The sequence below is a fragment of the Helicoverpa zea genome, chromosome 3 (assembly GCF_022581195.2).
Source record: "Helicoverpa zea isolate HzStark_Cry1AcR chromosome 3, ilHelZeax1.1, whole genome shotgun sequence".
Lineage (NCBI taxonomy): Eukaryota > Metazoa > Arthropoda > Insecta > Lepidoptera > Noctuidae > Helicoverpa > Helicoverpa zea.
In genome coordinates this window covers 6226454-6239312 of record NC_061454.1, presented here as the reverse complement: position 1 = coordinate 6239312, position 12859 = coordinate 6226454, and the positions used below count along the sequence as shown (strand labels likewise).

Sequence of the window (12859 nt, the reverse complement as noted above, 5' to 3'; positions counted from 1 at the left end):
TGTCAAATAAGTGAGCTCTAAAGTTATAGTTAAAATACTTCTGATCAGGCATTACGGACTTAGAATTCATGTGTTGAAAGTTAGTACAAATTTTTGACTTCGATGTCGCGATTCAAAATATCCCGCCGAATCAACGGTAAAGTCATATGTCAAAATCTTGTCGAGCAGAGGGGTTAATTCCAACGTGAGTGAGTTAACCGATAAAAATGTATGGAAACACCGAGTTCATTTCCTGCTCAAAGACTTTCTATGTAAGGCATCACTGGCATGGTAGTGAAAAAAAAAGAGAATGACTGTTTCCGAGTCTATTCGTTCGACTGACAGTGACATTGACTGACAGACAGATAGAATTCTTGGTTTTCGGCTGTGCTATAACTATAATAATATAAGCTAATGTGTTGATGGATGATAATTTGTTCAGTTTCCTCGGCACGTATTTTGCTTTATACTCTTCCAGCATTCGATACTTTATTATCCTAGAAAGTTCATCCAAAAATAAAATTATAAACTAATGTTCCGCTAAAAATTCTGTCGACAATGATTTTAAGATCATTATTTTCTGTGTTATCATTAAGTCCTAATAATCTAACGAGTAATATCCACAAGCTCACTTGTCCCACAACATGGAAAAGTATATTAAAAATATCACCATCACCATGTGATATTTATATAAGAACTATTGCGGTGTCAACTACATCATATAAAGGTAGAACGAGGGCAAAGGTGAAAAGTGGTAAATACTTTAGTCTAATAAAGTATATGCATAGGTGTGCTGTTGACCACTCTTATAATATTATATGCATTGTGTTTTAGATTTTGATTCAACCAAAGCAAGAATAGTCTTAGATCTCAACTTGAAATCACCAGAAGATGCTTTACCCTTTTATAAATTACCACTAAGAACATTGGTTCACATACACAACACTACAAAAGAGGATGTAAAAAAAGGATTTTGTCAAAATAGACTTTATTACATTTCATCACGTCTTAAGGTAATACATATCCATTAAAGATAATATCATCTTATATATGCACTGTGCCAGTATATGAGAGGATGAATAATAAAAAAATATCTGTGGTATCACTCACATCCAAAGAGAACTATTCCTGCACATGGAGGAAAATAGGCTTTAACTGTGGCCTAGTTTCAATCAATAACCTTTTATCAATCCTATGCATCTGTGTCAAGTAGTTTGCGTTGATGGCCAGTTTATGAACCGGATTAATTAGATAAATTTTGAAATATTGTCATAAAAAACATTAATATTACTAATAAGGTTCAATTTTCTAATAGTATTAGATTAGACTAAATTTATGTGCTTTTGCCAGGTACCACCGTCAATGCTAAGAGAAAAGCTTGTTATGAGGACTTTCATTTATAGCTTATCATTTGATTGGATTGAGAAAGCATTAGATGTATTACTAGGTAAGAAAAGGTTAGTCATTTTATGGTCTTAGAATAGTAGATTTTTTTCCATTTATTTCGAAACTGTCCAAAAATCTGTTTTTAAATTGTTAGTACCTACTTAGTTATTGAACACTAACAATTATTTTTACATTTTACACATAATAAACTTCTTTTTTATAGTAATAATGTATTATTAATTGTGTGCTTGTCCCCAAGCTTCTGTCAATAAAATTAGAAGTCAAGAATATGAAAAAACTGCATTTTGCACAGCCTGAAACATTCTTTGTTCTCTTTGGTAAGACTAGCATATTCCAAATCAAATGAATAAATATGTGATTATAACATAAAAATATGTTTAAATAAGGTATAGTTATCGGCGTGGATATTGAGCCTTGCAGAAGCGATTTATTGGTTTATTGCCTTATGTGTACAGTGCACAAAGTGATCCCCACTCTTCCGCCGAGAGCTCAATATCCGTGCCGATAACTATAAAATATTTTATTATTTTCAGAAATGAATGTGGCTGCTGATCGAATAATGAGGGACTTGTGGGTTTTGAAGTATCACCATGAAACAATTCGTGAAAGACTTGTAAGGGTAAAAGGTATGGGTGTAGAAAATCTATATCCATGGATGGTGAGATGTTCTGAAGATATAATGAATAGGTGTGGATATACATATATTTCTATTATGTATATGTTGTAGCCATATAATAGATTTGCTCACTTCATGAAACCTGGAATCCTTTTCTGGGTAGATTAAATAAGAATAACCTAAACTAAGTCTTGGTGCCATGAATTACAACAATTTCATGCATGATGTTCAGGCATTCACGAATTGAGAAAATCTTAGATATTGCTAGAATGTATAAAATAATGTTTTTTTTTTTTTCAAAATACCGAGTCCTGTGTATGCAAAATAGTTTAAAAATGTTTCAGATTTTTGGCTATTTCACAAGAAACAAAGGACATTTTGGGAGACAGTGTATCAAAACAAACTTATCTTGCTAACCGTCTTAATGTCTCTGTTGACACTGTTCAAGAAATGTGTTTAAAAATACCTGCACTGCAAACCATTCGAGTGACAAAGGTACAGAACTAAGACTACAATTCTTTTGATTGCAGTCAGTTTCTGTCTTATTAACTGATGTAATTCTAGTTTATTTGTAGGTGAAACATTTTCTGGATTTTCTTATTACTGAGGGCTTTGATGTGGAAGAAATAGCCAATAAGCCTAGAGTGTTATCAGCGTCTCAGAAGACTGTAAAGCAGAGGCTTGACAGGCTCCGTGAATTGGGGTTAAACCAAATAAATTTAAATGTACTCTGTAGGAGCAAGAAAGATTTCAAAAAGTACTGTGAATCAATTGAATCGTTATCGAAGGAAGGTAAGTCATATTTATAGGACATGATTCTATCATATTTCATTACCCAGCAAATAATTTAAGCAAGAGTTGCTGTACTTAAATAATAATGGGTTACAATAGGGTTGTTTCCTAGTATTCATTCAATTAAAAATAGGTATATGCACCGAAAGTTCACAAAACTAGAAACACGATAAGCTATATTATATAAATAATAACTGACCACATAATTTTTAAATAATTTATGAAATTTAAATTTATCGTCTATTACGTCACGCCCTTGAAAACGGCGAATCGAGTCCTATGTCGTCACTTTACATTGACAATGACAAGTATTTGACAGTGACAGTCTATGACAGGTAAAACCTGAGAATTGATGTGTGGTTTTCTTCAGTTTTTATTTGTATTTGAGCGAAAGAAAGTTAGAAAATAATGATGGAGAAGGGATTTATGAAAGCTGATAGTTTTATTGTCGCTCAATTCTTTGCTAATAACCAAGATGACACAAATATAACCTCAATAACAAACATAAACGTTACGTTCCTTTGCACAGTTTTATTTTACCGCGTACACAACTCAAAACATTACAGGTATTTTCTTTTGTGCCCAATGTTTAAAAATAATTTAAATGTTCAAAAAATTTGTTTTTGTATCTATATTATAAGAATACATTATTAAAATTTAAAAATCAATGAGTTATTTCTAATTAGTTTCTTCTCTTTAGATGTGCAAAGTGTATAGGAACACATAGTATACTCTGACGTCACAGTCACGTGATCGAGCGTTTTCTGGGAAATGTTTTAAGAAAAATAGAAAAACATCGAATACACAAAAAGTAAAGAGATTTAAGACCCAAAATTTTAGGAGGGGTGATCTTTAAATTATTTAGAAGCTATTTAAATAGATTTTCGAAAATTGGAAACAACCCTATTGTGTGTATATGAACATATTCAATATATATCTATTAAGACTACAAATAACATGCAAAAAAAAATTTCATGCACTGCAAAATGTCCTAGGGTGTAGGCAAAATCTAGTCAAGTGTAAGGGCTTCTTCACATGTACCACAACTACACCACGTCGCAGCGACAAAATGTGGTCAAGCTGTGACTGCGTGGGAATAGTTTCGTAGCGGCTTTTTGCAGTTGCGTTGTGGTACCGACAAAATGTCGATGTGGTTGCGTTGTCGCAGTCGTTGCGATGCCGATGTGGTAACCACGTGGTCATGTGTAATGTAAATATGTACCTAGATGGAGGAAAGATTGTTGTTGCTATCCTTCTTTATCCATGTCGTGACGATGTGAGTGCTGGGGTTGCCGTCGCGATGTGCTCGATAACGATAAAATGTGGTACGTGTAAATTGTAATATTAATTTTCAATACAAAATATACTCCCAACCACATGGCGTCTTCGCGACTGTGGTACATGTGAAGAAGCCCTTAAATGCAACATCAGTGAGTATGCTCTTTAACACTAAACAGCTTTAATCAATTTGCATGCGATTTAGAGTAGGCACAGAGACAGAACTCTGAGAAAGTACCGAGGACTTAAACTAGTTATAGTTCGGCCATTCAGAGAATGCGTTCCTGACACGTCGCGATTGAACTGACGACGTAATAACATTCATTGATTATTGATATAATAATGTTGTTTTAATGCTCCTCAATTGTTAAAACGGTAAACAACCAGCAAAAATATTTTTATCGTAACTGCAACGCCATTGCAAAGTTACGTCGTCAGTTCAATCGCGACGTGTCAGGAACGCATTCTCTGAATGGCCGAACTATAGTGGAATTAGTTTGCCCCAAACGCCCGTAATTAGGGTTAATTCCCACTGAAAGAGCAGCGGCCGGCAGCGGCCGTAATTGCAAGGGATTGAGCGCGAGCGCGGCGGGCCGCGCGGCGCCGCGCTCTTACATTTTCCGTGCTCTTACGGCTGCTGCTCTTTCAGTGGGAATTGACCCTTAAGCAAGGAGCAACTAGGTACGTGAAGCGTTATTATTTTAAATTCGCAGCTGCAACCTACATGAACTTTGTTGACTTTTAGAATTTTGATGTTTTAATTTGAACCTTTTCTTTTACAGGAGATGCTACCGTGAAAGGTTAATAGTAGGTATTAGGATTTTGACATTTTGTAGAACCAACCAAATAAAACAAATTATATTTATAAATAAAAACCTTTACAAAACCTTCACATGATGTTGAACTTTATTTCACTAAAACCAACATTTTATGATACAGAAGTTACTAACCTTTCCCACACAATTCTAAATAATTTTTGAACAAAAATGAGCTATCTAAAAAGTCTGCTAGAAGTAGTCTAGTGACTATTGTATATCTAAGCTAGAAACATGATTTTAATTTCACATTCCAATTACATGCTACATACAGGTTATGTTATTGGTATCGAAATAATATCAGCGATACATATTTCAAAAGGTTTGCTTTATTTCTTTAAATAGAAATTAAATGAAGTTAAAAATTAGTGTAGAATGTATGAATGCATTATTTATTAAGCAATTTGTTGATGTTTTAGTTTGAAGTTCATAGTAATTAAAATATATTTATAAGGTATCACTAAATTTTATTTTTCATATAATACATATTATTATGGAATCCAATAACCCATAAGTGGATTAATACTATTCTAGTGCCGAATTTGAGCCAACTAGCGCAGTTGAGACAGCTCATACTCAAACTAACTCAACTCAAATTAACTAGCTCTTAATGAAAATAACAACACAATTTTAAAACCACCAATAGCAATAAGACCTATGAGGTATCACAGGCAGTTTTTTTTTTTTTAAACTGAACATTAATTGCAAATTGTATTTATTTTGGATATCTTACCAGCCTACAGTCAATTTGATGAAAAATTAACTGCATCAATTTACACTACATAAAACATTACCCACAATACCAAACATTGTGACTTTTGCTAACAACTTTAATTCTGCAACAAATTTAATAAAAGGCAGAGGAATATATGTAGTTACTCCAAAGTCAATACACTGCACGCAAAAGTCAAATAATTCTAGCATTCTGTGAACTAAGTATAACAGTATAGTGTATACCTACTTAGTTTAATTTATATAATAACCTATGATAAAATTATATAGTGTGAGGTTTGAGTAAAATCCATAATATTAATGTGGACAATTGAACTACTGGTGGGCACACTGCACTCCAGGCCCAGTGTGCATATGTTCTTCATCATCACTGGCATAAGCTTCCTCTCGTCCCCTTCCACGTTCACTGGCTGTGTATTCCATCAGATTAACTTCCTCTACGTCTTCTCCAGTAGGCATTACAAATGCTGGGCGGGGTGGTAGTACAGTTTCAATTTGTTTCAACTGCTCTTCAGTAGCAAAGTTATTTTCAGGGAAAACAACATCAAACTTTATGTAGAGATTACCTTTCTCAAATGGATTTTTAAATTGAGGCATCCCCTCTCCTTGAATACCTTTTAAGTCTCCAGGTTTGATGACTTCTCCTGGTGTGTGTCTAACAAGTAAATCCCTGCCATCTAAATGCTTAATAACAAATTCAAAACCACACAATGCCTCAGTAAGTGTAATTTCATGTTTGATCACCAGGTCATCACCAGTCCTCTGGAAAATATCATGAGGCTTTTGTTGCAGCACAATAATCACATCTCCAGGCTGGGTGTCAGGCTGTTGATCACCCTCTCCTCTAAAGAAAATCTTTTGGTTTTCACACATTCCTTTCTCGATGTGTACCTCCAAGATTTTGGTTTCATTTAACACTTTCTTACCTTTGCATTTTGGGCATTTATCTTTATCGTTAATAGTTTCACCCTGGCCATGGCAAGTCGGACAACGAGACTGAAATTGACGAGTCATATGTGGTGCAATTTGCTGATAAGACACTTTGATACCCTGTCCATGACAGTCTTTACAGGTCACGACAGACCCAGGTTTTCCACCAATACCTTTACAGGGACCGCAAATCACATTTTTACTTAGTTGTAATTTAGTAGTTTTTCCCATGTACATATCCTCTAAAGAAACTTTAAGGGGATGCATGGTATCTTCACCTCGAGCGGGACCACGACCTCTGCTACCGCCTCCCATTCCGAATATATCACCGAAGAAGTGTCCAAACAGATCATCAGGGGGGAATCCGCCGCCCTGGCCACCCTCCTGCAAGCCTTTCAAACCATACTTGTCGTAAATTTGCCTCTTTTTCGAGTCCGACAAGACTTCATAGGCATAGCTAATTTCTTTGAATTTATCTCCTGCAGCAGGATTTTTATCAGGATGGAATTCTTTTGCCAACTTATGATAGCTCTGAAACGAAAAATTTGAGATTTTAGATAAACGACGATGATCAGAACAATGGACAAAAATCATGCAACCAATACATGACATTACATGTGCGATCTGCTCATTGTAGAAACTTAAAAAATTATACTTACTCGTTTTATTTCAGATTCACTAGCACTTCTAGAAACTCCCAAAATCTCATATAATTTATTATCAGCCATTTTTCCCAAGATATAAAGGAAAGAAAGAATGAGGAGTAAGCTGTGATTATAATGTGCACTAGAAAAGGTTTTTAATTTTTCAAGCACAAAGGTCGTATCTACATTCAGCCTACGACTAAAGCAGCGCGCGGTTACACTACTATTATCGATTTAGTCTATGGAACTTACTAAAACAAAAAAATCGCTATTTCCGTTCCAAACATTATCAGAAATGTATTAAGAAATAACTTTGGTAGTGTTTCTTATTGTACTTTAGACTATCCTTGTGACTCATAGCATCATTATGGATCAAAAATGGATATAAGAGTTATCGTGCACCAACCATGTTTTGCACTTTCACGAAAATCCATCGGCTTATTGTGAATTTGTCATGGTAGCAAAAGCACTCTAACTTTCAACTATATCATAATACCACGACAGAAGAATCGTACAGTTTTTTTACTTATATAGTAATAAACTTGCGGTTCTTATTATTATGGGGTGACATATCCGCTAATAAAAATCAATTCCTTGACTGTCCTAGAGACATCACTACTCAGGAAAAAAAAAAACACTACTTCTATTCGAAAAAATCCGTATGCGTATGACTATAAGAAATAAATTCGCTATTAACATTAGTTTCACTGTTTCATTTCAACTAATAGTGCTTTTTAGCTTATTTCTTGTTTCTTGGATCATAATTTTCTTAACTATTCTATTTTCGTTTGACACTTTACTCAATACTAATTTGCCAGTCAATATTCTCTACTTTTCCTAGGTAAATAATTTCAAAACCTTATGCCAAAATATGTATCATAAGTGTAACAAGAAAACATAGGTCCTATTTTTTCTCCCATTGATCAATAAAACCATAGACTATCAATAATTTCGAACGTTGCGTGGCGCCAAATATAATTTTTTTTTTTCAGAGTACGGAAACGGTATTTTCCTTGGATGGAAAAAGTCGCGTGGAAATAAAAATCCAACTAATATAACCTTATAAAAAGTGTTTAATATATGTAATTACTTTAAGATAATTGTGTTTTGCTTAAGGAGAACTAGTGTTTTGATCTAGTATATAGTGCATTGTCTGACAGGATCAATAGGTACCTATCATCGTAATTTTATTGTGCTCTAACTGTAAATACTTTTTTTTAAATTGAATATTCTATCTATTTTTTTTTAAGGTGAGTATAGACTACATTTTCTGGAGCATTTCTGTGTAATGTAACGTTCTAGCGAATGGTACAGGGGCCCGATTCTCCTAAGTTAATAATGACAAAATCGAATAGAAATCGAATCGCAATATGATCGCAATAGCAGTTTTAACCATATCGGGCATTCTGCTACTAATAAAAGACCAATCGTATTCGATTGACATTTGATTGGTGTGCGATTGGTATGCTATTTTGGTGATTTTGGTCTATACGGTAGTTTGCTGTACAATCATTTTGCAATCGTAAATCATTTGCAGACAAAATGATTCATTATTGAATGACAGAAAAGGATAAAAACGTTTATTTCAGAGAAAAAATAGCGGAATGCCACATACGCTTCAATCGTAATCGAGTCGGGATTGGATCTCAGTCGAACCGAGTCGAACGTGAATCGTATGACGCTTAAGTAAAATTAGGAGAATCGGGGCCCAGTACAGGCAAAAGCTCAGTCTCCAAAGCATTTCCATGTAATGTAACGCTCGAGCGAATGCTCAGCGTTATGTTACGGGTAAATGCTCACAGCGAGTGTGAAACATTTCGTTGTGCCTTGCGTTCATTCTTAAAGAAATGTCGGACCTACGAGTCGCGTGTGCTGCGTTTATCTTGATGAATTATGTATATTAGAAGAAAATCATCTCATAGAGCGGCTCGTTGTTCTGTTACAAGTAAATGTTGTAGTCTATACTCACCTTTAGGTAGTAACAATTGTTAAGAGGGAATTTATACCTGATATACGTTAAATCGAAATATTGCACTTACAATGATCTTTTGAATTACTTATTTAATTATAAGTTTTTATTATTCTCTTATTTTTAAACATATAAGTTAGGTACATTTTTTAATATTACTTAATTATAAAAATAAAAAACATTAACAAAAATAATTATAAGTTATTATTACAGAAGGTAGGTATACTTAGATAGACAAGAATATTATATCGTCACGATGCGATGGGATTCAAAATAAAGAGTTCTAATAATTGATTGAATGTTTTTGGTTATGAAATGTTGCATTTGCAAAGACCTTTTGTTTGATATACCAAATCTAAGATTAAAGGGATATACCGTCACAAAATCATTTTTAAATTATTAGCCGTTTCCCGCGGGTTCAGTCTCGTAAAGGGGGGCCATAATAACTTACGTTAATTTATTTATCATTAATTTTAACGTAAAACATAATAAAGTAAGTTGAGCATCTTGAAAAGGTTTTTTTTACGAGATCACCAGAGCCTTGAAAATCTGAGTCCAAAACAAAACAGTGTTTTGTTCATTGTTCAGTCTTGTAGAGAACTCATATCTATAACCTTTGCCAGAAGTCAGTGTTTTTCTTGTTTCATTCGGCCCAGCACTCTCAGTCTCTCTCTGGGAACAAATTCAATTTAACTGTAATAGTCGCCGTTCGTTTAAGTTGAATGTAGGTCTGTCAATAGCCTAAACGTCTTTAAATAAAATTGATGCACCATGTACCTATTTATACCTATGTACATAAAACACAAGGTCTACAACATTCACTCGCTGTAGTTATAGCAGTTATCTATTTTATTTTACTGTAAGTATCTACTTGTCTGTTCAGTACCTAACTGTAAAGCAGTTAAATTAATTACATATACCTTAGATTAGGTACAGTAAGACTCGTGAGGCATCTATATCCACAAGGGCGCCTGAGCGACCACCATTAGTTGTCATGATACCTACTCTTTTTAAAATAGAGACAACATCTAGGGCTCAATTCTGCAAATTTTATTCAAGCGACATACGATTGCTATCCGACTTAATTTCAATCACGACTCAATTACGATTGAAGCGTATGTGGCATACCGCTATTTTTTCTTCTAAATCAACGTTTTTATCCTTTTCTGTGCTTCAATAGATAATGAATCATATTGTCCACAAATGTTTTACGATTGCAGACTACCCTCGTTGGTCTAGTGGTCGGAAGCGCGGCTGCTGTGCCCGAGGTCTCGGGTTTGATTCCCGGGTCGGGTCGAAATCGCCTTGTGGGTTTTTTTAAACTTTCACAAAGCAGCCCGTAGTCTGGAAGTTGGTGATTGATTCACCCGTGCATCGGAGAGCACATTAATGTCGGTCCTGCGCCTAATCTCTTTCCGATCGTGTCGGATTGTCGTCCCATCAGGCTATCTAAGGAATAGAGAGTGCACTTGCGTCTGCGCAAATGCTCATGCACTATAAAATGTCCTGCGCAGCTGGCTGATCTCCTTATATGAGAACCACCAATCAAATATCATTGGAATACGATTGGTCTTATATTAGTGGCAGAATGCCCGATATGTTTAAAACTGCTATTGCGATTCAATTTCTATTCAATTATGGCATTATTAACTAAGCAGAATCGTGTCTATTTAGTGCACCAATATGCTATTTACACATTTTTTCAAAATTGGCAAACAAAAAAGGAGAGTTCTGTATTTTTGCTTGATTACTCAACGTCAATATCCTCAAATGAGTGAATAACTTACATGCTCGTGTTGTACCATCAGTACAAATATTTTGTCATACATACATAACACCAACCTACCTGACGTCATACAGTGAATATTTAAAGACGTTATTTATCCGTGAAAGTTTGCCCCGAGCACCGACTGTCTCGCGGCGCTCCCCGCCTTCCGAACAAAAAAGTGATGTTCTATTGCTGCCGTGAATAATGTGGAAGATAACAGGAATATTTAGGAATTTCATAATGTTTTGGTATTATTTAGTCTTATGACATTATTTCACACCTACACCGAGCTTCCGAATACGAAACATTGGTAATACATCAGAAACTTCGGTGTTAAGGCTTGTCACGCCTTGTTTGCTTAGATAGAGAATTTGCTTGGAAAGTGATAAAGAAAGTGTAAGGTTTATGAGTAAATCAAACATGTTTCCATACTTACATAACTTTGTTGCATAAGTTCTAAAATTAATTGTGTGCCCTGATGGGTCCGTACGCGAATGCGTGTATGTATTGATAGCCATCAGTCGGTGATCCATGGTTACGTTATTGCATTTCACATCCTTAAACGGACACAAGTCTTCACATTGATGACCGCAGCCTGTGTTATGAACTCACAATAATTATTTCCGGGTCATATATTGTTATGTGTTCTCGTAACATATGATATGGGTAACACTTGATCATTACCTATCATTAGCTGCCCATGTTTTTGTAGCGCCAACTTAAATCATTATTTCAATTTTATGAAAGTTGCATGAAAACGAGTTTTATTTCCAAATAAATTTAGTCATTCATTAAGTTTCTATTTTAACAAATATTTTTTGCTTTTCAGTATTTAGACATTTCTTACTCGTAATAACAGACTTTTCTCATTGTTACCAACAGTAGGTATAGGTAGGTAGTGATATTATGTTCATAGTCAAAGGTACTTTGTAAGTATTTTGTCTCCATTGACGAGCTTGCAATATCAAATCGAAACCCATATCGGCGTTAATAATATGAGATTAGCTTTTTATGCCGTTGAGAAGCGCCCTTTGACTCTATGTTGTCTCCTATATTAAATCACTTCTGAACCTTCATTATGTTGAAGTGTTGGTAGATAGCTAGTTATGTCTAATTGACTGACTTCAAAAGGACCCCACCTCTTTAAGTAAACTTGCTAATTCCCATGTTTTCAGACGCGTCCCGGGGAAAATCCCATGTATTTTATTTTTATAAATATTGTAATTGATATACCTAAATTATTCTATAGTAATTCATATAAATTATATGAATTTGCGTCAATAATTATATAATATGTAATGCCAAAGACAGATAATACCTAGCTGTTTACAATCCCGAATGCAAATACTATGCGAATTAGTAAAATTTAAATCTAATTTCGCATAAATAGTAAAAGGTGGAATGTAACTTCTGTGAGGGGCAGGGGGCACGAAACCTCACGGTTTGGTCATGCGGCCTGAGTGCGATGCAGGCGCCCGCGCCGGTCGCTGCCTTGCGCAATATACAGCACTCAACGTTCATCTTCTCCAAGCCTTTCGATAATAACCTCGTGGGTAATTATCTAAGTCGAGGATACCACTGGGGACGTTTCGAGAATGTTACAAGCCTGTAAACTGAGCAGTTAGCCTCTATTTTGTAAAGAATCAAATCTACGTAGGTAAGCGTACCTACCTACATCTTGACTGACTGGTACAGGTTAGATTAACTGGTTTACTTATCACAATGTGGGTCAGTGGCGTAGCTTGCCTTGTCGGGGCCCCGTATAAAAAATTGTTTGGAGGCCCTTATATGGCACTTTTTTTATAACCTCTTCCCTTTTCTGTTAACTTTTTCTTTTCTCAGCGCCGCTGGGATAATCTATTTTCCTTTCACTCATTTAATGCACATTTATATAAAGCGCGTAAATAAACAGTGCACTGCACTCCGAGC

General features: G+C 35.0%; 2 protein-coding genes across 5 annotated transcripts; one reads left to right on the top strand and one right to left on the bottom strand.

The window, feature by feature from the left end:
• Window positions 1–330: 330 nt before the first annotated feature.
• Window positions 331–4964, top strand: LOC124645908 (transcription termination factor, mitochondrial). 4 transcript variants are annotated; one of them, XR_006986285.1, is made up of 7 exons: window positions 331–733; window positions 814–992; window positions 1330–1426; window positions 1920–2073; window positions 2347–2497; window positions 2578–2889; window positions 3700–4360. XR_006986285.1 is itself a non-coding variant. In XM_047185887.1 (7 exons), exons 1-7 carry the CDS (start codon window positions 538–540, stop codon window positions 4875–4877), a joined length of 990 nt encoding a protein of 329 aa, XP_047041843.1. In that variant the 5' UTR covers window positions 332–537; the 3' UTR covers window positions 4878–4964. The 4 variants fall into 4 exon arrangements, 3 of the variants coding, with proteins under 3 accessions (XP_047041843.1, XP_047041842.1, XP_047041844.1); XM_047185887.1 differs by lacking the exon at window positions 3700–4360 and adding an exon at window positions 4855–4964 and having other exon boundaries at window positions 332–706; window positions 2578–2794; XM_047185886.1 differs by lacking the exon at window positions 3700–4360 and adding an exon at window positions 4855–4964 and having other exon boundaries at window positions 333–733; window positions 2578–2794.
• A 373-nt stretch (window positions 4965–5337) lies between these two features.
• LOC124645907 (dnaJ homolog subfamily A member 2-like) lies at window positions 5338–7397 on the bottom strand. Its single transcript, XM_047185885.1, has 2 exons — window positions 7209–7397; window positions 5338–7080 (listed from the first exon to the last, which is right to left on the bottom strand). Exons 1-2 carry the CDS (start codon window positions 7275–7277, stop codon window positions 5935–5937), a joined length of 1215 nt encoding a protein of 404 aa, XP_047041841.1. The 5' UTR covers window positions 7278–7397; the 3' UTR covers window positions 5338–5934.
• Window positions 7398–12859: the final 5462 nt, after the last annotated feature.